Source organism: Pimephales promelas, chromosome 21 (assembly GCF_988280905.1).
Source record: "Pimephales promelas chromosome 21, fPimPro1.hap1.1, whole genome shotgun sequence".
Taxonomy (NCBI): domain Eukaryota; kingdom Metazoa; phylum Chordata; class Actinopteri; order Cypriniformes; family Leuciscidae; genus Pimephales; species Pimephales promelas.
Window position 1 is genome coordinate 3,925,129 of NC_142789.1, and position 26,753 is coordinate 3,951,881.

General features: G+C 38.0%; 1 protein-coding gene across 1 annotated transcript in view; it reads left to right on the forward strand.

Annotated features, from left to right (window-relative positions):
• Nucleotides 1–26,753, forward strand: part of phactr3b (phosphatase and actin regulator 3b) — a 75,109-nt gene that overhangs the window by 14,422 nt on the left and 33,934 nt on the right. Inside the window, exons 2-6 of the mRNA XM_039663368.2 lie at nt 21,745–21,906; nt 23,482–23,556; nt 24,974–25,123; nt 26,028–26,237; nt 26,515–26,710. Coding sequence (XP_039519302.2) covers nt 21,745–21,906; nt 23,482–23,556; nt 24,974–25,123; nt 26,028–26,237; nt 26,515–26,710 — 793 coding nt within the window. The remainder of the gene's footprint in view (nt 1–21,744; nt 21,907–23,481; nt 23,557–24,973; nt 25,124–26,027; nt 26,238–26,514; nt 26,711–26,753) is intronic.

Sequence of the window (26,753 nt, forward strand, 5' to 3'; positions counted from 1 at the left end):
TCTCAGTTCATCACCTCTTTAATGAAAAAAAAAAAATCAAAAATTCTCAAATTGTGACAAAACTTTAATTAGTCCACACTAACCCTAAAACACTAAATTAATCTAGAAACTTTCCGTTGCGTAATATGTTAATATGTCTAATGTGATCTCTGCAGCAGGCATTTACTTCGGGTGAAGTAAATGCCAGTTTTTGCTGCGTCACACTAAAGTCCTCCGCTCAGGAATAGGTGTAATCTGTCATGCTGACAGCAGTGTTTGTAAAACTGAATACACACTCTTGTAGTAAAACAGTTACTGGCTTCTCCAGTTCCACTCCTACCCCGTACCATCCAGAGATTTCCCCGTCTTCCCAAGATCAACAGAATAATGATGCCAGTGAAACGCCTCACTCCCATTGGCTGCTTCGCATGAGTGACAGAGGAAGGCAGGGCCTCTGCTTGAAGCTAAGCTGGAGCTTGAAAGAGAAAGTGTGAGTGTGTGTTTTTGCGCTGACCAGCTTGGAAAAGCAGGCTTGAGAGAGCAGAGAGATTATGAACTGTAGCCATCACTCAAGACGCTCCACACTTCATTAAATCCACATTAGCACACGCCGCCAGAGAGCAGATTAGCTCAAACACCAACAGATCTCGAGAAACGAGACAACAGGAAAAGACTGCCATGTAAAACCTCCCGCACATCAGTCAGGGGCAATGGGTTATGTTAGAGATGCACCGATGTATCAGCCAATTATCGGCTATTGGTATCGTCTGAGAAATTTAAAGGGATAGTTCACCCAAAAATGTCATTAATTACTCAACCCCATGCTGGACCAACCCTGTAAGACCTGCGTTCATCTTCGGAACACAAATGAAGATTCTTTTGATTAAATTTGAGAGCTGGATCAGTCCTCCATAGGCTTCCTAATGCCTTGTTCACTGCACTACATGATTTTAAAACGTCGGGCTCAATTGTGCGGCTCACACTACATGACTTGCTCTCAATGAAATCAGGAGTGTTCAAGTTGTTTTGCTGTTCACACCACACAACATAATGCGATTGGTCCGCAACAGGAGGTAACGCACTACACGAGCTGCAAAACCACATCTGGAAGTATGGGAATGCAAAAAAATCATATTTTTGCTAGCAGTCTGAACAATGGCTTTGTAACTATATGTCAGCTAACCCTCATTAAAGTATTAGTAGACTGTTAGGTTCGGGTTCGGGCCAGTATAGTAAGTTGGCATAGTTGCAAAGTTACTTATAGCCAGTAGAATATCTGTTGTTGAGGAGCTTAAAAATAAAGTGTTAGAAGAACCCCGGAAAATTGTTTGGCGCGGAAAGAGTTAAAAAGCCCTAACCGTTCAAGCTTCGTTATCACAAATTTTTTCTAGTATTTTGGCAAATCAACTATCGCTAATGTCAGTTGATTAAACCAATCTCCATTGTATTAACTAAAAACATTTATTTAAATGAACTCAATTTTACAGTGATAATATACAGTAAACTACAGTAAACGGAGAGATTAAACTTTAATCTACAGTAAACTAGAGTAAACGGATAGATTAAACTTTGATACAGTAAACGGATAACCACTGTGACTATAAACCCGAGAACCATGTACGTTTATTTCATGAACAAATTATACAGACAATAGTTTTATGATGAATCAACTGATTCATCGAAGATTTGACGCAAATTATCTATTTTTATCGACTAAAATTACCTATGATTATCTATTTAGGTTTATTATTTTGATTTTTTTTTGCTTAAATATGGTAGTAAGGGTATAAAGGGAGTACATAAGTTTTACTTCTTCCTACTCATTTTTGCACATGTAAATAGAGTTTTCGAGTTTTCTTTAAAGGAGTAGTTCACTTTTAAAAAAAAAAAAAAACTTGCTGATAATTTACTCACCCCCATGTCATCCAAGATGTCCACGTCTTTCTTTCTTCAGTCGAAAAGAAATTAAAGTTTTTGATGAAAACATTCCAGGATTTTCTCCATATAATGGACTTCAATGGGAACCAAACGGTTCAAGGTCCAAATGAAAGTTTCAGTGCAGCTTCAAAGGGCTTTAAACGACACCAGACGATGAATAAGGAAAAAAGACTCAAAAATAACTCGAAAAAAGATTTGTTCATTTTGATGAACGAGTTCGAACAGGAGAGTCACGAACGTGCATCACAGAACAGAGCAAGGCGAGCATTAAGATTGTGGCCAAAACTGGTACTGCAATCAGTTTCAAATTACTGTAGAGCGGTGTAACCCCTCCCCCTTCCCCCTGACTCGAGGTTGCCAGATAGGCTGCAGGATTCAACATTTTTTATCCAACACATTTGTATCTGCAGCTGTGGTAACTAACAGAGCTGGCAACCCGGATGCCGCAACACTACTGACTTTGTGATTGGTAGATCGGTGGAGGGCGGAGCATCAGAACAAAACACAACTTGACAGTTGAGGGCTGTCAACTTCAACTTCACTTTTTAAATGACAATATCCTGGCTGGACTACTGTTGTCAGTGATACAAATATTTGAAATGAACATGATTTCTTAATGTCTAGTGACATATCAGGGCCATTTTATGAGTATTTGAAATAAATTTCTTACATACGGCTAATTTAAACTTTGTTATTCAATTTTTAAATGACCGATCGTTTCGCTAGATAAGACCCTTATTCATCATCTGGTGTCGTTTACCGGAAAATATGGATTTTTACTTTGTTGTTCATTTGTTTTTACCACTATTCTTGGTTTCATTGATTATTATTATTTTTTTATTTACATGTTCAAAATAAAGATATCAAATCAAAATCAAATCAAATGAACAGAATTGCTACTGTTCAACTTTTAATCGCTAACATTTCCAGGGAATAACATTCCTTTTAATTCACAGTTATTTTAAAGCTGTCTTTGTTTACTTATATTTATTGTAGTAACTCATTAGGTTGCAACTTGATGGCCAATGTTTGTAAGTGAGTCCTGAAACAAAACCAGTTGACAAGCACATAAGGTCATGTGTGTTGGGGGGGTTGGGTTTACTGACCTCCATAGGGAGCCCCATATGCCATTCAACCCTATGTTTTGCTTTTTTATCTCCATGCCATGCTAATTTGAAATTGCCCTGAGGGAGTGCAGTTAAGAGCCATCCTCCATGCGCTCCTGAGTCTTTATGAATGATTCACGCATTGACCTAAATGCTTGCAGAGCTGAATAACACCAAAATACGCGCATTGAAAAAACACGCCGAACTGACCCACCTCTAACTGTGTGAGAAGCCTCCTAAATGAATACATTGCATAGAAAATGCCAGTCTTTTTGGTGCATGCATGCACAAATATCCGAGAAAAGTCATTGTGGCGCATCATATGTTAAACCATACGGCTTGAAAAATAGATGTTTTGCATTTGGAGCGGAGAGATTTTCCCTCATTTTGTGAGGTAATTATGGCAGCATGCTGATGCCCAGCAGGACGGATGAAGCTGTCGCTCTCCCACACATCAAAGTAAGCGCGAGAACGAGGGATTGAGAGAAAAACAACACACTCAGAGAGAGGTCACGAGTCAAGGCTCATTCAGTCCCCAGTGATTGAGCTCTCATTTACACACTAGTGGAAAACAACAACATAATGTACAAGTGATTTTTAGGGCTTCAACTTATCAGGATTACCCATGTTCATTATGGATTTTCATCCTTCTATTATTGATTGTTTAAATGTTTATCCTTCTGAAAAAGAAGTACAATTTTGCATGATAAAAAAGACTAATTATTTAAATAATATAGTCTAAACAAAATGTAATGTTGCCGCAGACTTAATTGCATGTTAGTTACAATTGAATTAAAATGCATTATAGTTGAAATTTATATTAAATGCAATTGTGAAAATCCAGCTTTTAATGTTGTTTATATGTCTATGTGGTGTTTTTAATATGCTTTAAAACAAACCATGTGTAAATTCATAAGTCGACAGCATTGCTGAGTATTTTCTGCTTAAAACTGCAGTGAACCAAAGACAGTCTCAAAAACACGGTTTGAAATCGCTGGTGTTTCTGACGTCACAAACTGCCTTGCAACCAATCAGATCAACGTGTGATCATCAACCAGTGGATCTCTGAGCTGAGTGAGTCAGTGGAGGCGGGGCTCAATTGCATATTCATAGAACCATGTTTACTAAAAGGCTAGGGTGTCAAGTTACATTCAAGATATTTTAAGGCATAAAGACTTTTTTTAAAGGAACATTTTTTTAATACGTCATTTTGATGATCAAAGATGAGTTTACAGGGGGACTTTAATGGTGCTTATATATATATATATATATATATATATATATATATATATATATATATATATAATAACACATTTGAGGAACACATAATGAAAATTTACAACAAAATTCTGCCATGTTACTCTAGATTGCACAGAATGACCGCTCCTTAACTCAAACTGCTTGCAATCACATCATTCTCAATAGGGCTCAGCTGATTGGTTCCTGCTGGATCAGTAGCCAATGAGCTTGCATGCTCAACCTTCAAATACTTGGTCAGCAGAAACCCTCCACCTGTGTAGATCTGCTCCGGGTCATTCATGTGCGCTATTTTGTACATCATCCACAGCAGTGTGTTGTGTGTGTATTGGCTATGTTAGCTAATCTGACAATAATTGCGATCCACCACTTGCAATGAAGTTGTATGTGCATTTTATTTAAAATCAAGTTGATTGTATATCAAAGGCATTTGGCAATCACATAATTCTGGTGTAAATAAATAGAGAGTGTCCCATATACGTTCCCCAAATGAAACTGAGCGTGTTCCTTATGTTCCTCTGCTGAAGTGAAGACATCCTCAGGGACTGAGATTATTCATTGAGCTGTTGAATTAATACTTGTATTACAGTCATGACAGCTGTTGTTTGCCTCGGACTGCTTAGATTTGATTAGTTTTACAACAGTGTCAAGTGTGTTACTTCCCAAATCCTTCAACCGCAGCCAAAATGTGTTGCATGCACTTCAAGCAAGCTGTGTGGAGTTTCAATGCTTTCACAGAAGACAGTTCATTATTTCATATGGTTATGTAACATGTAGTCACTGTCAGGCACCCGAATGCGTTTGTGTAGAAGCGGTTTGCTGAACTGCAGTGGCACATACAGATTTTATAAGTGTAGTTTTGTAACTCCTGTTCTCTTTGTCTGTATGCATGTTTGGCCCTGTGGAAGTGAATTGAGTGTTTAGTCATTCGTCCTTCTGTGTGTTCAGAGTCACACTGTAAAGCTCACTGCAACCTGTGGCAGTTTAATCCGTCTCAGAGGAATCCCTCGCGCGCCTTCTCATCGTCTCACTGTAGAGCCTCGGTTACTGGTGCGGCCAGATGATATATGGCTTTTTTAGCATCGTTTAAGACTGTATGCTTTGAACAATCTTTGAACATTACCTTAGATTATTGTAATCAAATATTAAAGGGATACTCCATCCAAAAATGAAAATTCTGTCATTATTTACTCATCCTCAAGTTGTTGCAACCTGTACGAGTTTCTTTCTTCTGATGAACACAAAGGAAGATATTTTGAAGAACGATTAAAACTTTGGCTCCATTGACTTCCACAGTATTTTTATTTTCTACTATGGAATAGGGATGTCCCGATCCGATCCACGGCATCGGTATCGCGCCGATACCGGCCCAGAACGCTAGATCGGAGATCGGAGGGGAGAAAAAAATATGAGCGATATCCAGTTTAGCGGCGCAGCCTGTCACGTGATGATTGTTGTGTTTAAGCACACGCGTGCAGAGAATCACTCTCGCTTTTGCGCACGGATTCTAATGTAATCGGATGATTCCACAAAAGCTGCATTTCAGTCTTCTCAGAAATTCATTGGCTATCAGAAAATAGCGTCATTTCATTCTCTATTGCAACTGGATAGATAAACTGTCACTCAAAGAGAGAGCGAAACTGGCGCGCGTATAGTTTGAAGCGAAATTTACGCGCGTGACGCGCGTCAGAATCAAAATCCGTTGGCGGTCATTGTTTTTATGTCGACCGAGCATTCATCAAGCTCTGTATTTACTCTGGATAGCAGAACAGCGGCGTGGGGATCATCGTCGCCGTATATTTGTGTCCACCGGACCCTTCGGAGCCGAACCGTTTGGCGAGTTTCACCATTTGCTCGCTCCAGGAGCTGCGCTGGATGACGGCCGCTGTCAGCGGTACTTCCGCCTGTCACGCGCCCAGTTTGATGACCTGTTGTCCCGCATCTGAGCGAGGATCACCCTCGCCCGGCCCCTCATCCATCTAATCTAGCTGTCATTTATTTTTGTTTTGATAATAAATAGAGCCAGCCTTCAAAAGTTATTAACCTGTCCTGTGATTTTTTTCTCTCTCTCACGTCCAGACACGAATGTATGCACATATGTTGATATATATATATAGCGCGCTATGTATGTTATGCGCGCAGTATGTCTCGCTCTAGATTCCGGGAGATTTGAACTAATTTGCGGGCATCAGGGAGACGCTATCAATGTGCGGGAGACTCCCGGAACTTCCGGGAGACTTGGCTGTCTTTACAACATAATACTATTTCTAGATATGGAATGAATAACATTCAATACAAAATGAACATGTCTCCATATAGAAATAATGTTTTAAGTGATGAAACATTTGCTTTGTTGTGCATAATCCCACCATGCATTTAGTCATATTAACAAAATAATTTATTGAAGCATCCAGACACTTCACCACGTGAGCAAGCAGCTAGGCTCCTGATTGGGTAACGCGGCGCGAATTCACGCCAAAGTTCAGATTTTTCAACTCGGGCGGCATGATGCGAATTCGCGTCAAACGCGTGAATGCACAACGCTCAATTCGCGCCATTCGCGCCAACTTGATTCGCGTCTTCCGCGCCGCGCTCCACTTAACATTGAAATCATTCGCGCCTGACGCCCTATTCGCGTCCGGTGTGAACGTAGCATTAGTGCGTTGAAGTTGTGATAGCGCTGTCGGCTAACGCGAAATGCTACTATTTACATTCCATGGATGTTTATTCATATATACAATTGTTTTGGACTAAAAACTTCTTCAAATTGGATTGTATGGACGCTTTACAGTGAAATCAAACCATTTTTGATGGAATGTGGACTAACAGATGGCTAATTGGTGAGTTTCTTCCAGTTTGTGTTGGTTTGTTTTGGCTGTTGGTGGTCTGACAAAGAGACAGATTGTGCCCGCTGTGTTGATTGTTACGTCGTTCGAATCACGAGTTTCTCAGCTTTCCAAAGATATGTATTATGTTTACTTTTGTGTTTGTTTTGTTTTGTCTTTCACAAAGTTAAACCTATAAACCACCCTGTGGGCCGTATACGGCACGTCGGACCACGAAAAAAAAAATATCGGACTAATATCGGTATCGGCAAAACCCAAAGGTGCGGCATCGGTATCGGTATCGGAAGTGAAAAAGTGGTATCGGGACATCCCTACTATGGAAGTCAATGGTTCGAAACAACTGTTTGGTTCCAATCGTTCTACATAATATCTTCCTTTGTGTTCATCAGAAGAAAGAAACTCATACAGGTTTGCAACAACTTCAGGGTGAGTAAATGATGACAGAATTTTCATTTTTGGGTGGAGAAAAAATGATCGTGATTTTTAACGGTAAAAGACTGTAAAAAGGCTACAGTGTAAAACTGTTAATTGGTTAACAGAACCTTTCTTTACTATATACGGTAAATAACTGTGATAGATCTATTTCACGTAATTTTACTGTAAAATACCGTTAAATTTACAGTTTTTAAAGTGAAAACGAACAACTCATTGTATAGTTTACAGTGAAAACCCGTAAATTGACATTCCCACAATTCCCTGCGTGACACTTCGCATTTGATGTATATTTTTGTTGAAATAGCTTGTTTCTTCATAGTTTACTTAGTCTTTTTCTAATCTGTTATGTACATTAGGGTTTTATGTGACATGTATTGTTGTTAAATTAATGTTTATTGCCTTTTTAAAATTTCATGTGTGTTTAAAACAGACATTAATACTTCAATTGGTTGATAATTTAACAGTATATCAGATAATAAAATACGGTTTATTTCTGTAAATTTAAGTTAAGTCTGTAAAACCTTGTTACCGTAAAAACTTGCTACCGTATTTTATACGGTAAAGTTCTGGCAACCACATCTGCCGGTATTTTACCGTAAATTGAACACATTTTTTTTACAGTGTTTATTTTATAGCCAAATACATACATAATTCATAAATATGGCTATTTATTTAAACATCTGAATCTGCAATGTCATATATTGGTACACTATACCTTTCATAATTTTCACTAATGAAATAATCAAAATGGCAAGTATCAAATTGAATTAAACATTAAATTTTGAAGTAGAAACTGAAAAAGCATGTTCTTTTCAACAGTACAAGGCTGCATAAAACCCCCCAGAAATATTGTAAAATATGATTTCAATTTAAAACAGCTGTCTTCTGTGTAAATATATTTTGAAATGTAGTCCTGAAAATCTGGATTTTCAGCGTCATTACTCCAGTCTTCAGTGTCACATATGATCCTACATAAATCATTCTAATATGATTATTATATGCTGATTATATTTATGATTATTGTCAATGTTGAAAACAGTTGCTTCAGATTTCTGTAGAAAACCGTGATACATTTTTTTTTTCCAGGATTCTTCGATGAATAGAAAGCTAAAAAACAGCATTTATTTGAAATAGAATATATATCTTTACTTTAAGAAACAGAAAATCTTATTGACTCTAAACTTTTGTGCATATTATATATAATAGGCAAATATAATTAAGCAAATGATTTGTTTGCTGAACTGCTACAATGCTACCGTTGCCTTAAAATCACGATCACACTCTTCCCTTTATTCCCATACAGCCTCTATCATGAAAAATAAGAACAATCGTCGCTTTCAGAAACATTCACGACACACATGCATGAGACTGTCTTGCTGTGAAGAAAAGCAGTTATTGTTATGACTCAGATGTATACAAAAGCACAAAACCTATTTCTTCTCCTTCTTCCTCTCTTTAAATTTTGGCCAACGTTTGTGTAGAAAATGTCTTCCAGGGACACATACATATATATCTCTCTATACTGTGGAAATGTCTCTGGCTCACTAAGCGATAATAACACTTTAACGTCATTGTTAACACCGCTTTGTAAAGATACAAAATAAAAAAACCCTGCTTTTATAACATATATTTTGTGATGGGCCTTGCTGAACATCCAAAACAACACCATGTGACTAAATGAGCTTGATGTATGTGTGATATGTCAAAACAGTATCAGGAAACCCTACATCACACACACAAGTGAAAATCTGCTGCAAGAACTAATGATGAAAAAAACGTTTTGTCCTTTTTAGGGTCTTGTCCTGTGACATCACATCCTGAGTTTGGTATGTTAGATGTCTTTGGTCTGTGTGGTGACCGCTGATGCCTTCTTAAATTCGTTGCAAATTAAACCCATTGAGAAACATGAAAGGGAATCTTGTGATAAACTTATTACAATATCAGAATTTTTGGAAGCAATTAGTCATCTGAAAAATTCCAAATCACCACCAGGTACTGATGGTTTGACATCTGAATTATATAAATTATTCTCCAAAGAATTGGCCTTTTCTTGTAGAAGTATTTGCTGAAAGCATTGAGAGACAGTTTCTTCCACCAACTCTAACACAAGGTTGAATTACATTGCTCCCAAACCCAAAAAAAGACAAGCTATATATTGATAATTGGCGCCCGATTTGTTTATTAAACAATGATTATATAAATAGCTGGCCCTAATTTTAGCTAGAAGATTAAAAAAAGTTTTGGATTCCGTAATTGATGAATCACAATCGGGATTCATGAAAAATCGACATATAACGAATAATGTAAGATTAGTGTTGGATATCCTGGACTATTCAGAATTGATTAAGGATAATGGGTTTATATTATTCTTAAACTTTTATAAAGCATTCGACTCGGTAGAGCATCAGTTCATCTTTGACACGCTTAAGAAATTTGATTTTGGTACTTATTTTTCTACAGCATTTAAAACCCTTTATAACAAAGGAAACTGTTCTATCAAATTATTAAATGGTACTTCCCCCAGATTCGATATTACTAGAGGAATTAGGCAAAGGTGCCCTGTGTCTTCAGACTCCATACCTCTTTCTATTAGTGAATCAACTCCTTTCTTCTCATATTAAATCAAGTCCAATGAAAGGCATCCCTGTATTTGATAGAGAGATCAAAATAACCCAATTGGCAGATGACACTACGCTCTTCATTCAAAACGAAGACCAGATCGTAGTGGCTACTGAATTAATATGTGAATTTTCAAGGGCGTCTGGTGTCTACTTGAACGTGGCTAAATGTGAGCTTATGGCCATTAAGGAAGTTCTGAAGCATCTTATAATGGTATTCCCTTAAAATCTGAGGTTCAGTATTTGGGAATAAGCATTACTAAAGATCAGCACAGAAGGTGTTTATTAAACTTTAATCCTATTATTGAAAAGACTAAAAGGAAATTAAACCACTGGCTTATGAGAGATCTCTCTTTAAGAGGCAGAGTTTTACTTACAAAGGCAGAGGGAATTTCTAGACTGACTTATGCAGGAATGGCTTTGCATCTTAAAAAAAACAAATGTCTTTGGTCTGTGTTCATATATCAGTCGAACCGCACCAGAGTTCGTTTGGAAGTGGATCGAGTCCCATAATTCACCAGGGTTCGTTTTAATCAAGTGTGAACACTAGGGGTGTCACAGTATATCGTGTCACAAGATATCGCAATTCAAAAATGCAACAGTGTGTCGTTGATATTGACAATTCGTATTGTGTAAAAATCGCCAAAAATATATCTATTTTTCAGTTTTAGTGTCAGTACTACTGTATATACAACCCGATCTCACGGGAATTTGTACGAATTTTACGAGGTGGCTAATTCGTAACAATTCATACGACCTCACTCATACAAATTAGTACGATTTTGCTAAATCGTACATATTTTACGAATTGGCCAATTCGTATGAATTCGTACGAATGACCTACCCCTGACCCCGCCCCTAAACCTAACCGTCATGTGGGTTTAGACAAATCGTATGAATTCGTGCGAGTGAGGTCGTACGAAGTAGCCACTTTTTAATCACTCGTACAAATTTGTACGAATTGGTCGTGAGATAAGGTAGGTATATAATGTTGAATATAATGAATAACAATGCAGTGGGGGAATATTTGTGTAAAAAGTGTCGTACATTATTTTAAATATATCAAGTCAGTGACAGTGGAAGCATATTCGTCTAAAATAATTCTGTATTATCATCTTCAGAATCATGAATATTGTTATTCTCCTGTGCTTTGGGTTTCCAGCACTAAGTCCAAGACTATTCATTTACACACTCAATGAAATTTAGCATTTTATTCAACGGTTAATTTTTGTTACCCCTTTATCATATGTCTTGGAGTATCGCAATGATATCATATCGTGAGTTCAGAATCGTCATATGCATCGAATCGTGCCATGAGGGTATCGCTACAGTCCAAGCAAACACACAAGTCATGTGAGGGTTACAAGTGGAAGCAAATCAGAGTTGATGGCAATATTTAAATTATTATTCTATATTCATCCCAGTCTCTTTAGCACGACTGTCCTGAAAGACAGGAAAAGCAAACTGACTACCCTCTTGAAGTGCTTATGCATATTTAATGCTACATGTAAACACCATTGCTGTTGTGTCTGCTTACAGTACTGGGCTATAAATATTTTGTATTCTATACATTTAAAGTGCTTGAAAAATCAATCATAAAGCACTTTGCAGTCCAGTCCTATTGTATCCGTCTGATTCTACTCGGATGTGGTTGACTTCATTCCCACGAGTCCCGGCAAACACTGAAGACTTTAAAGAGTGTTTATGCAGCTCCGACCGCAATCGATTGCATCTGTAACACAATATCTCTACATATCGACTGATCTCCATTACAAGTCCTCAGACAAGGAGAGACTCTCTCTCTTTAATGCGGCGTTACTTTCCGCTACAGTCGCTCTGGGGACGTTCTAGTTAACTTCACTTCCTCGTTTTCATATTGGTTCTGAAATCGAGAAGAGAATTTGATTTTTGATTGATATCACAATAAGCAATCAGATAAAAGAGACTCGTTTCATGGGACTTCCATTATATGGCAATTATGGACACAGATCAATGATGAAACATTTAAAAACTGAACCACAACTAATCAATTTTACATCATGACCTAGTTTGTGATGCCAATTTGTTAACAGGCCCATGAAAGCTCATGAAGAGAGATGGAAGCATAAGCTCTTGACATTTCCCTGCTCACCCTCAGCCTTTCATCGGCTCTCATGATGTTCAACATACGGTTATTTGCTCCAGTAATGTACCCGTGATGGTGATGTCATGATGGCTGTTACTATTTAAAGGGACGCGACACCCAAAGTGTCTTTCCAAAACTGTAAATTCTAATCTTAACAAGAGCCATAATCTCTTTTCAAAATGATTCTTTCTACGGCAGTGATTCTGGGAGTCGCATCAGATCTCTCTCGACAGCGTTAGTGATGTTGATATAAACGAGTAGTCTTGGATTTTGAGTGTGAAATGAAGCGCTTCAGTCTGTTCTGAACATGCTTTCTAAATCATTCCCATGTGACTCCAGATGTGTAACGAAAGGGAAACCAGTTAAAATGCATTCAAAACACACAGAGAAAGAGTGTTTTAGTGTTAGTTTACCAGTAGCAGTGAACTCCAGTGATTGCATTACAGCCTATTATAATATGATAATGACTTATATCCAATCTAAACCTGTTATCTTTTTTTCATGTCTTCTTGTATTAAATAAAATACTTTATGTATAGTATAGTACCAGTAGTATAGTATTGCATAGGATTGCAAATATAGTAGTATAGTATTGCAAATACAGAAATACCACACACACACACACACACGCACACTTTTCTGTCAGATTCGATTGTTTGCGATTAATTGATTAGACAGAACTATTTATATTTGATGCAAGATAGCCTACAACCACATATTTAATTTTGTTTTATTATTTGGAAATATTAGCACATTCTTCATAAATCCCTGTTATGCTGAATGTTCCTCTTTAGGTGAACTATCTCTCCATTTAATGGCAGGTTGCTCTTATGACAACTTACCCCATCTAGTGTGAAAACATTAACCACTGTTTTAAATGACTTTTTCTTTCTTTCTTTCTTTCTTTCTTTCTTTCTTTCTTTCTTTCTTTCTTTCTTTCTTTCTTTCTTTCTTTCTTTCTTTCAATTCTTCAATAATGGTGTAGGCTGAATGTTTAATAGCTCTTTTGTACAGTAAGGAATGTGCCAAAAATTGACTTTCAAAATGAAATCTGGTTTAAACTCTGGGTATTTTTCTCTTTTCATGCTGTGAACGCGGTCACCATCCGCGTGCACATTCCTTCACATTAGCATCCTTTCCAGTCTCTCTCTCTCTCTCTCTCTGTGTGTGTGTGTGTGTAATCATGGGGGTCACATGCCTGTAAAGCTTTTCCCCATTGCAAATAAGACTTTATTTTTATATATATATATTTAATTTTAAGGGGAATAGATTGTTATTCGAATTGTAATTCTATAGTTTAAGCAGAATCAAAGACTTGAAAAAAATATTGCTTTACAAAATACGAATGACATTCAGTGACAAAAGTTGTGGGTTGCGTCAGGGCGCGGGAAGAGGATGTGTGTGTGTGCGCGCGCGCGCGCGAGGGGTTCTGCTGCGCGAATGACCGCTCGCTTCCCATAAGGCCGTTTTTGGTTGTTGTTGTGTTCATGGAAGCAGCAAAGATTCAAAGTCCAGCTGTCACAAAAACACACACACCACGCCTAAAGGCTCATGATGAGGAGTGAAAGGCCAGCGCGCGCTGAACTCTTGAGCGTCTGAGGGAACTTGCTGAAATAGCGCGTGAGTGCGTTTGTTATGGAACATCTGGTCTAATATATCGTCTCTATTTCTCTCGATCTCTCTATTTATGTTGTTATGTGCGTGAGTAAGAAACATAGTTTAATTTCTTAATATATGTTTATAAATGACACTTAGTTTGATTCCATGATGGAGCAAAGCATCCCATCATGGATTTTTCAAAACAATTTATAAAGAGAGGGATGCCTGGTGTGTGTTCCTCGTCGCTCGCTTCTGATTGGCTCTCATGGGTTTCTTGTCTCTCTGCGTGGCAACAGCCTCCCCAGCATTCGGAGGGGTAACCATGGCAACAGCCTCCCCGTCCGCCCGGCAACCCCGTTAGTGATGCTGCACCTCTGAGGGGTAACCATGGCAACGGCGCTCTGACCCTGACTTGTGCTTCAACTGCAGAAACTAACAGGCTTGACCTGGATTCTGCTCTGCTACAGTAAGACACGATCAGCTGACCTGCTTCACATCGTCTGGCTTCAGTCTGACAGCACTGAGGAACATCTTCTGCTCGCGAGCGACTGACACTCTACAGAGCTGTTATATAAGTGCTTTACATTAATACGCATAATGCACAGCACAGCGTCAATCTTTCGGATATCTGTAGACGAACATGAACGCTTCTCTTGTGGATGTTTGAACAGGTGAGAGAGGAGCTGCAGTGTTTTGTTCAGACAAGTTTAGCTGGAGGAGGATGTGTTTCCTTCATACACACACTGTGAGAATATTTAACCACACCAGCAAAACACAACACTGCATTTTTAATATTGTTTTGATGCTTTTCAAAGTTCAGAACTACTGTTACTAGAACAAGTCCAGCCTTAGTATCTGATAAAATAATAAATTGGGTAACACTTTATAATAAGTATAGTGTAATAAAAGTACTTACAAATAATTCTTAGTTTATTAACTGTAATACATTAATACACTATATACAAATAGCACATTCTTATTTCATTGTAACTATAATTATCATTTTTTTATAAAAAATAATAGTTAGATAATGTTTTAACAACTTAATAACAGTAAATATTTCTCACTTTGGGGAAACAGGAAAATGACAATAATTAATTGCTTTAAATCATTATTAGACATTAATTGCCTTCATTTTCAATGTTTCTTAAAATGTTTACTAATAATACATTAAACACACTCTCACTCACACAGTAGCCGACTATTAAATAGGTGTCATCATTGTACAGTCTACATAGATGTTGTACTCAAGTTTATTAGTTCCATGTTGCACAGTGTGATTTGCAATAATGTAATAGGATTGCCAAATCAATATAATTATTAGTCCCCCCGTAGTCAATAATTTTATCCCTTAAAGCTCATCTTTGATCATCAGATTTTAAATGTTTTGTCCTTAAAAATGTCTTCATGCCTTAAAATATCTTGAATGTAACTTGACACCCTTCCCTCATTTAGTATACACATTCTATGAATATGCAAATGAGCCCCGCCTCCACTCACTCACTCAGCTCAGAGATCCACTGGTTGACGATCACACATTGATCTGATTGGTTACGAGGTAGTTTGTGACGTCAGAAACACCAGCGTGTTTTTGAGACTTGGTTCACTGCAGCTTTAAAGAGCCCGCATTTGAAATGTTCCTATTTTTGTTTTAGGAGTTCCCAAAAACAGTTTAACGTGCATGCAAGGATAAAAAACACTTTATTTGTCTTATAATACGCATTTATTTTTACCCGATTTGCTCAACGACTCCCAAATGATTCGTTCGACGATTCATTTTCCCAAACACCTCCTTTGAGTGACGCGAATCTGCGGCGATTGGTCAGATGGCCCAGTCAGTTGTTATTGGTAAACCGTAGGCAGAGACTGTCGGCAACAGAACACCCATAATCAGGATTATAGCTCGTCAAGTGTTGAAAATGGTATATAGTGTTTGAACAAACGTGTCAGAAAAAGTGCACTTTCTACACGGTCCCTTACTCGCGAGCTTTCCCGGCGAAACTCACATTGCGGCGGCTTTTGAGGGGCAGTGCTTATTATATAGAGCGAAGTCATATTTGGCTAAGTCGTTTAGGAGGTAATTGCTGTTTTTCAATGAATGTCTGGTGAATATCAAAAACAAAACTAACTTTACCCCGCTTAGAAGCTGCGCGGAGTGTACACGACAACACACAAAACACAATATAACTGTATTGTGCATGCTACAAAAAAACATAACAGCAAACATTATTAATAATACTTACAGATTGTGATTCGAAGGAGGACGAACCTGATCCATATACACTGGATACTGAGCCCTCCGTCAGGAACAACCGGCTTGCGAATCCACATTTGAATTCATTTATGTTTTTGAATGATTCGTCATTAAAATGATGAGAACACAATGTTCGGGCTACACTGTTGTTGGGAGCGGCCAATGATCTAATGTTCTGTATCTACGTCACGACGTAGCTAATGACTTGTTTAAAAAACAATTCATTTCATAGACTCAGAGTCGACTCTCACTTTTGAAAGACAATAACTTTATATACGGTGCACTTTCAGATATATATGTACATTTCATTCCCTTAGAGCTATATTCCACACTATATGACCAGTCATTTTCAAAAATCCATGATAGGGGCTCTTTAAGGAGAAAATACTGTGGAAAATACTACAATGGTTTGTCTCAAACACCACATAGACATACTGTATAAACATAGACTTTAAGTTAGATAAAAAAAAAAGAATGATTTTACGGCCATCACTATTCCCTCTGATATAAACAGGTGTTGTTGTTGTTGTTTTTTCACTTTCATGCGGTTTAGGTGTGACAACTGTAAGAATCAGACAGAGATAGAAGCTCTCAGCGCTGCCCACGGTTCATCTGCAGTTTTCCCGAGGTGTGAGCTCTCCGTCGAGCCAGACTGTGTGGGACGAGACGCGTCTAATGCTGGACCCGCAGCTCGCACTCGAAGCCTCTCGAGTCAGGTGTTTGACGGGCTTCGAGACGCATTAATCCTGTCTGATAGACTGACGTTTCTCTTGGCTGTCCTCAAACAAGGAGCAGTTTGTGGCTTGAGTTGCAGGAGTTAAATCTGCAAAGAAACAAATCTGCAAAGTTTCAAAGTGCAGATAAATGGAAGTGTTATGAAAGAAGGGATTCTGAACTGAAACGAGTCGTCAGTATTTCCAGTCTCACTTCCTGCTGAATCTGCGTATACAGATTTGCATAATGCCAATCAATGTTCTTCATCGGCTGCCGTGAACAACGTCTACTTTGACCCTCACACACTGTAGTTGTATCTGAGACGGGAAGAGTTTGGCTCGTGTTGTTCATGTGGAGAAGACGCTGTTTTCTGCTGACAAAGCGAATCCACTTTGATGAGATTGAAAACGGTAAAACTGACCCTGTCGTCACTGTTCGTATCACTGAGTATCGAGAGCTGAGGAAGATCCAGAGCTGAAATTCAGATATGCAAATGAGCGTTTAGTTTCCAACCCAATCGACCATTTGACCAATCAGAGCAGAGCGGGGTTTAGAGAGACTGAATCCTTGATGTTTCAGACACTGAGAGAAAAGATGCTGCAATCAGGGCCGTACTGGGACTGAAATTCAGCCCGGGACTTTAAGATGGAGAGGCCTTTTACGCGAGTACCCTTGGTGCACGAGCAGAAGGATTTTTTGCAGTTATTTTAATTCTAAAAGTGTTTTTATGGTATAAAGAGAATCCGATTATGCTGAAAACCTTCAAGAAACTTTAGGATGACACCTGCCTCCTCAGGTTGTATAAGCAAGTCACCACTGCACTGAACACAACCAGGTCAGCAAAACCTAATCTCGAACACATAAGTCACAGTATACTGCTAACTACCAGCATGTCATGTGCACAGTCAGTTGGAGTGATAAAATAGTTACAAATACTCAAAAACTACAATGCAGTCCCATAAAATAGAGATTTGTGTGTGTGTCTCAGCTTGGCTCCCTGGCTTAGCTTCCCCTGTGATGGACCCTGCCTCTGCTTACTGATGTGCAGATACATATGCATGAGAAGAACTTCAGTTATAAATATGACTAAGAATAAAACATTTTCTAATTCAATCTGTGCTTCAGTCAGGTTATTATCTAGTATGTGGAATTATTGGCATTTTAACCTATATGTAAATATCTGATTGATTTATTTTCCTAATATGATTGCCTACCCAGCCCTGCACACTGCCCCTGTACCTGTCACTGTTTTTATACTGGTTCCATTCTTCTCCTCCTGCTCTTCTTTCTCTTGCTGCTCTCCTTCCTCCTGCTCCTCCTCCTTCTCTCCCTCATCATCAATATGACTGCAGGGGTCATCCTCAACCTGTCCCTCTCCATCACTGACCTTAACAGCTAATATACATACAGAGATTACTTGCTTATAGAAGGATGTTGTCTGTGTGATGACACACTGCAAACTCCTCTTTATAATCAGTCCCTCCAGAAAAACGCGATTATGCGATCGCTGAATTCAATGCAAAATCAGCCAAAGTCCGCATATTTATGCGGGGGCCGCATTTTTTCAAATACGCCTCACTTTCGCCGCATAAATTGCCGATTTCCGTGCAAAATATGCAGGGTTTGCATAATTTCATAATCCTCGCATTTTCGTTGCAAAAAAAAGTCACATGTATCTTAGCAGAAAGTTGAAAAATGTTGCGTTTGCTTCACATAAGAGCAGCCATTTCCCACCTGTTTCCATGGGAACGTTATGAAGTGACGCAATTACGCGACGCCAGACAGACTCACGGAGGCGATTGACATCTCACAAATCGAACTCGTATAACTGTCTGTCGAACGTTCTACTGTCACATTGTTACTTAATAAACAACATAAGATAAAAGTAGTAGCATCAAACAGAAATTACCTGCACACATGGGGTGTTCGAGGCTGCAGAGAGCTCTTAAAGGGGGCCACACCTTATTTACACTCGTTACAGTCTGAAATAAAACAAGATGAGAAATTAAATATTTCCAGCACTTTCTATGATGTAGTATGCTTGTTTATCAAAGGAAGTAATAAGAAATGACTCTTATATTAACTGGATGTTGGGGGAATCACTTTTTTTCTCTTTTTCATCAAACCGCAATTTTTGCAAGTCCCCTCAATTTTTGTAAATTCCAGCAATTTCATCGCATAAAATTGCATAAATATCCCACATATTCCATCGCATTCTTAAAGAAAACTGGCCGCATAATCAATCAATTTTTGCCCGCAACAATCACAAAAAAAAACTCCGTGTTTTTCTGGAAGGACTGAATACTATTATGGTAAATGTTCAATATAAATCGCAAATTTTTTCACAAATTTTTGGAAATTACCACCACAAAATCAGTCATTTTGATCGCAAAAATCACAAAAAAATCGTGAAATCCTGGAGGGACTGTATAATATATCTCTAAACATGTGAGGGATACATGGCTATAACATGATAACAGCACATTTTTAGTACATGGCTAATAAATCAATAATTTGACACAATTACACATACAGCTAATATATGTATGTAGGCCTACAATTATACATACAGCTAACATACATAGCTACAGAGATTACTTGCTTATAGAAGGATGTTGTCTGTGTGATGCAGACACTGCAAACTGCTGTTTATATATATCTCTAAAATGTAAGGGACACATGGCTATAACATGATAACAGCACATTTTTATTTCATGGCTATCTACCAAATAAATCAATAATTTGACACACAATATTGATTTAAAAATGAGTTTACTGTTTTAAAAACTATTGTATTGCTTCCGCTAAAGAAAATAGTTGGCAACGCGCGGCCTGTTATCAAGCAATAACAGACCGCATTCGTGGCACGAAACTAATACAATCGTTTTTATAGCAAATACAACCGCCTCGCTCTACATTATCCCTTATATAATATATATGCCTATATTTAAATGCAAATATAAATAATTTCAGTGTATAAACGCATCACTAATTGTGCACCTGTCCTGCTGCTGGGTCCTCCTTCCTCATCTGTAACGTTACCTCCTGCCACAGCACCCTTTTCCCGGAAAAGGTCTGTTAATTTGGCGCATTTAGCTGACTCTCGTGCCAACATTTTTTTCTTTTTCATTCTTATTTTTTCGGCCCCACCCATTTCTCTCTCTTCTTTCCTTCTTTTCAGCATTTTTAAATGTCCGTCTCTGTTGCAACTTGCATTCATACAAATCTCCAAACTCCTTTTCGGCGCCTTAAGTTTGAGCCAATCGGATGTCAGTAAAAACGAGGATCAGTCCAAGTTAGGAGGGGCCGCTCGTATCCCCCCTCAAGATTGAAGGTATTGGTTTGGCCTAGTCTGAAACACACACACACACACACACACAGTTCCGCTGCAGCTGAGCGGCCGCCGCGCCGGTCGTTTATAATAAAACGTTTCATCCAAATAAATATATGAAGAGTTCAGATGCAAAAACCTCTAAATGCCATTTGAAATTTTCTTCTTTAATGATGATTTGTATCAAACTTGTATATTTAAGTTCAGTAATATCACTTAAATAACAATTAATATGTAATTACCATTGCCATTTAAGTGAAATCACTGAACTTAAATACACAAGCTTGATAAAAATGATCATTCTAGAAGAACATTTCAAATGGCACTTAGAGGCTTTTGCATCTGAACTCTTCATATATTATTGACCACCGGCCGGTTCGGCCCGAAATGGACCGGCCGTTCGGGATTGTTCCCGGTATTCCCGATTGCCAATCCACCCCTGCCTGCAATGGATATTATCAGAATATTAAAGTGTTTTTTTGACCTTGATTGAAAGTAAACCTGAAAGGAGACACCAAAACAACATTAGGAACCTTTAAAATAGCATAATAGGGGTTGCTTGTGTGGTGTTTCTGTGCAGAGAGGGAGACAAATATAATGCAGTGCTCTGTGTCTCTTGCAGTTTGTCTTAGAATAGAAACTGTGTACAAAGTAAAAACACTTCTTCATTTTAGTAGGGCCAACATGGGCTCTTATCCATATATGGATATCCATATATCATATGATCTTATCCAGAGTGACAGATTAAGCCATCCATTTTTTTTCTTTTGGTCTGTTTGTCATGTGTTTCTTTATCTTTTGAATTAAACTAATGTTTTGCGTCAGGAGAGATGACCCAAATGCTGTTCCACCTTGGCAAACAAATCGTGTTGGCACAGCAAATGCTTGGACGGACACCTTTCGCTCCCCATGGAGTATCACTGGCTCTTACAGGCCTCTTTTCCAGCTGTTATTAACATCTGTCTCAGGTGGTGTTAGTGCTCGACACTAAATACGGGTGTAAACGGGGTCCACAATGTTTTGAGAGGCAGTCAAGAGCTATGTTTGTTTACGAGCACCCAAATCATTTGTTATAAAAGGATTAATGGCTCAGTTAGGTTAAAATGCTGTCACGTAAAAACCTGAAATGTTTGCTAAAAGCTTATTTTGATAAATGTGTCCGTTTTCTATTTAGATAAAAGAAACAAAGAGATAATTATATATACTTGCCGAAGCTCTGAAGACATTATCACAGCTTTTTTCGGTTCTGAACACAATGACTGCAAGTTTGGAAATTATTTCATGTGAATCGGATTGCAATATATTTATATAAACAGAACTTTTAGAATCTGAAATAGGACTGGAATCATTCTGACTGAAACAGAACGACTCAAACCAGATGTCCACTGGAGATATAATTTAACGCTGAAGGAAGCAGTGTTTTTGTTGATTACTACAGCTGCATTAAAGTGCATTATAGATATGATTCTTGGTTATTTTTATAAACTGAAGGATTCGTTTCTGACGCAAACTTCATTTCTGCGTGTCTGTTTTTGTGTCGTAGATGTGATGGATCAGCACAGAACACTCCATTCTGGTTGTCTGGTGTCCGGAGTCCGAACTCCCCCCATCCGCCGCAACAGTAAACTGGCCAGCCTGGGACGAATCTTCAAGCCCTGGAAGTGGAGGAAAAAGAAAAATGAAAAACTGAGGCAAGGCTCTACAGGTGAGTTAAGAAACTACGATCTAAATGTTGAATAATAACTTATAAACATCAAATTGATCATTATTTCCCCATCAAATAAATGTTCTTGCTGTCATGCTATTTCATTATACTAATATAATGGCATATGATAAAAAAATATATTTCTAGTGTCTAATACTTATTTTACACAGTAGTTCAATAAATAAGTTAATTTTGATCAACATAAAATTTAGACACAATATGCTTTAGTTTACTTTGTCTATATTTGTAGGTCAATAATTTTCCTAATTTCTGAGCAGAATTGTAGTGGTGTTTTTTTTCTGAATGTATCAGGATTGATTGAGTGAATGATTCAATGACTCATGAGGACATCTACTGTTGGAATGGAAATTACAGAAATACTCGCTGAAAAATACTCACTTTGCAGTGCGCAAGCTAACCAACAGAGAAGCGGAGGGATATAAACAGTGAAAGGTTGTTGAAAAGATTTTTGCTTGTTTTGTCAAAAGTATTTTCTTTAATTAATCGATATTATGCCACATATTTGTCTATTGACATAAACGTACCGATCCCAATTCATTAATTAAATTAAAAAAATTTTTTTAATGAAATTCTGTGTAATATATTATTACGTTTTATAAAGCAATAAGGCCCTCATTCTTAACCTTTCTGACTCTAAGGCCACCATGACAAAGACAGCATTATAACGCTGCTCATCTTCAAACTTGTTTTATAAGTAGAAATTAGTAATGGCAATTTGTATTAGTTTAATTAAATATTTACATTGGAAGGTTATAAAATATAAATATAATAATTATAAAATTTATATTTTCTAAATATGAAATATATAAAAATTATAATTATATAAAAATAGTTTTTAGATATATTTGTATATGATTGAATTATGTTTGTATTATTATTATTATTAATAATAATAAATAAACATTAATAATACAATATTTATTATTAAAATTTTGCTTTTCTATTTATATATTTAAAATTTGGTATTATTTGAAAAAATATTATGTTTATATTTATTTAAAAATATTATTTTATTAAAACAAATATATGTTTACATTTATAATAATATATACTATTAATAATAATAATAATAATAATTAGTAATAAAATAAAACTAATTCTAAATATTTAACTTATAATTATTAAAATGATTAAATGCCATAATTACAGAAGTTTAGACAACTTTTCTGATGATTTGTAATTAAATGGGTTTTTAGAACTATAATTTATTTTTAGCAGTTTCTACCTGAAAAAAAAATATTTTTAGAGCTTATGCTTTACATTAGTCTTTAGTTAGACTTTTATTACGAACAAAGCTTGACGAAATATCTTTAATTGCTTACGGGTGGTGGAATGAAAGAGTTCTAATGAGAAAGTGAATGAACTTTTTAATGGTGTTAAAAATTAAAATTGTTTTCATTACATAGAAAATCACATTCATTTTCAAAGCTCTTATTTTTATAAATGATTATTATTACCTCTCCAAAGTCATTAGATATCATTTTACCAACGGCAGGGTTGTTGTGTTTGTGTTTATTGAGATTAATATGTAACTTTATCTGATGGTATCTGCAGTGCTGGAGAGGAAAGTGCCCAGCAGGCAAAATCGTGAGGATCTCGTCAGAAAGGGCCTGGCAGAGGCTGGCATGGGTGAGAAACGCACACATAGCTCTCTTCACTGCACCAACACTGCCAAACTCACTGCATCAACACAGTCAAACTCACTGGACCAACACTGTCACATTCACTGCACCAACACTGTCAAAATCACTGCACCAACACTGCCAAACTCACTGCATCAACACTGTCAAACTCACTGTACCAACACTGCCAAACTCACTGCACCAACACTGCCAAACTCACTGCACCAACACTGTCAAAATCACTGCACCAACACTGTCAAACTCACTGCACCAACACTGCCAAACTCACTGCATCAACACAGTCAAACTCACTGCACCAACACTGCCAAACTCACTGCATCAACACAGTCAAACTCACTGGACCAACACTGTCACATTCACTGCACCAACACTGTCAAAATCACTGCACCAACACAGTCAAACTCACTGCACCAACACAGTCAAACTCACTGTACCAACACTGCCAAACTCACTGCACCAACACAGTCAAACTCTCTTCACCAACACTGCCAAACTCACTGCACCAACGCTGTCAAACTCACTGCACCAACACTGTCAAACTCACTGCACCAACACAGTCAAACTCACTGCACCAACACAGTCAAACTCACTGTACCAACACTGCCAAACTCACTGCACCAACACAGTCAAACTCTCTTCACCAACACTGCCAAACTCACTGCACCAACGCTGTCAAACTCACTGCACCAACACTGTTAAACTCACTGCACCAACACTGTCAAACTCACTGCACCAACACAGTCAAACTCACTGCACCAACACAGTCAAACTCACTGTACCAACACTGCCAAACTCACTGCACCAACACTGTCAAACTCACTGCACCAACACTGCCAAACTCACTGCACCAACACTGTCAAACTCACTGCACCAACACAGTCAAACTCACTGCACCAACACAGTCAAACTCACTGTACCAACACTGCCAAACTCACTGCACCAACACTGCCAAACTCACTGCACCAACACAGTCAAACTCACTGTACCAACACTGCCAAACTCACTGCACCAACACTGCCAAACTCACTGCACCAACACTGCCAAACTCACTTCACCAACACTGCCAAACTCACTGCACCAACACTGTCAAACTCACTGCACCAACACTGCCAAACTCACTGCACCAACACTGCCAAACTCACTTCACCAACACTGCCAAACTCACTGCACCAACAATGTCAAACCTGACTCTTCCAAGCTTTAAAATGGCATTGAATGGCCGTTTCTGTTTTGAAGTCCTTAAAATTTCATCTATCCTTGATAAAAGTGCATCTATCCATCATAATAGTGCATCTATCCACCATACAAGTCCATCTATCCATCATAAAGTAATTCATGGGCCAATTTAAAATTTTTGGGTGAACTATTCTTTTAAGACTAGCCGGTTTTTCCCATGCTTACAGAGTCTGACCTGGCCTGTGGTGGGAACACAGACGATCCAGGAAGCCCATCGCTCGAGGACTCAGACGCCGATGACCGAGAGGACGAGCCCATGGCGCCGCTGGCCAGCAACTCCGAGGATCTGGGATCTGATGAGGACAATCTGTCTACAGGTTGGGACTCGTGCATGTTTGGTCTATTTCTAAACTGGGGTGTGTTTCCCGCACAACGTACATAGTACGATGCATCAATGTAGACATTTTTTTTCTGTATTGTGGTTTAAAATGTACCCATAAATATTTCTGCCATTTGGTAAATATGCATGGTTTTAGGTAACTATAATAGGTATTATAGACTTCCTTAAATATTCCTTCCCTAAATATCAATAGTTAATAAATTATTTGTAATGTTTTTACAATAAAGTTATTGTATTTCAATGCTGAACTTGAACTTCAGACTCCACAAATATTTTTCTAATTTTGTGAATAAAACAAAGATTATTAGAGTACATTTTACAAGAAAATACTGTTTTAGTCTTTTCACTTTAAAATGTTACGTTTAATTTGATTAGTTTCTTTGTAATTATTTGTGAAATTTACTACCAATTTCTGAGTGAAAATGATTAAATCACTCATCAATTAGTAAATTCCACACCATTTTTTGAGCATTTTCAGTGCACGTCCTCTTCAAACAGCCTCTTCAGAAAAGTGTGTTGTTGGTAAGGAGTAAATCCCCCATATCAAATACCCATCCAATCAGTTCCCAATCAATAAAATCAAGTCCTGTCCAATTTTAGAATAGTCTGTTTCAGAAATATGCATCATTAGGGAAGTAAAATGGATTGGGCATACCGTTTCATGTTGACTTTAACAATTCTAAATAAACATTTGATTTGATAAGCCTGCATGATACGTGCATGTTCACTGTATCTTTTTGTGAATATGATTTTGTAAGTGATGACAGAATCAACAAGTGGGAAATGGACACACATCTGTTGTCTTGAAAGAATGAGCATCACTGATTTACCACTAGGTGCCGTCAGAGATCACATAACACACATTTCTGATCTCTTTTCAGTACGAGACACCACAGAGATGACGGAAACAGAAGGCGAACTTGGACAAAGTGAGGATGAGGACAAGACTTGTGTAGAGGCCTCGAGTAGAGGGGCCGGTGTCGGGGCCCTCGAGGGCCATGAGGAGAGAAAGGAGGATAAACCGCTCAGAGAAGTTCGCACTCCTCCAGCCAAACCAGTGAAGCTGCTTACTAGACTGAGCAGTCTGGACAGTCAGTATCAATTCATCACATGCATGTATACCTGTTTTCTAGATTTGACCAAAGGAGTGTAACGATGCAACATAATCACAAAAAGATTTTTTTCGGCCCCACCTTATATTAACTGGTTTTATGTATTATGTACTTGCACCAAAGAATAAGTATGTACTTATTGTGTTCAGGTTGTATTGTAAAATTACTTTTAATTTAATTAATTAATTAATTTCAATGTAAGTACATAGTACTTAAAGCCACTTAATATAAAGTGAGACCCTTTCTTGTCCTGTAGACACCCACTCTCATCAGGGCCGGCCGGCTCCAGCCACTCTGCCCAGGAACTTCACCCTCCCCAAAGATGCCCTGCGGGGCAGGATCTCCACCCCCACCGGCTCGCCTCACTCGGGGGTCCTGCACCCTCATCTGCCCCCGAGCTGCATCATCGAGGAACTGCACCGGGCGCTGGCCTCCAAACACCGGCAGGACAGGTGAGGACATTTAATGTAATTCTGATGATTTCTGTCATCATTT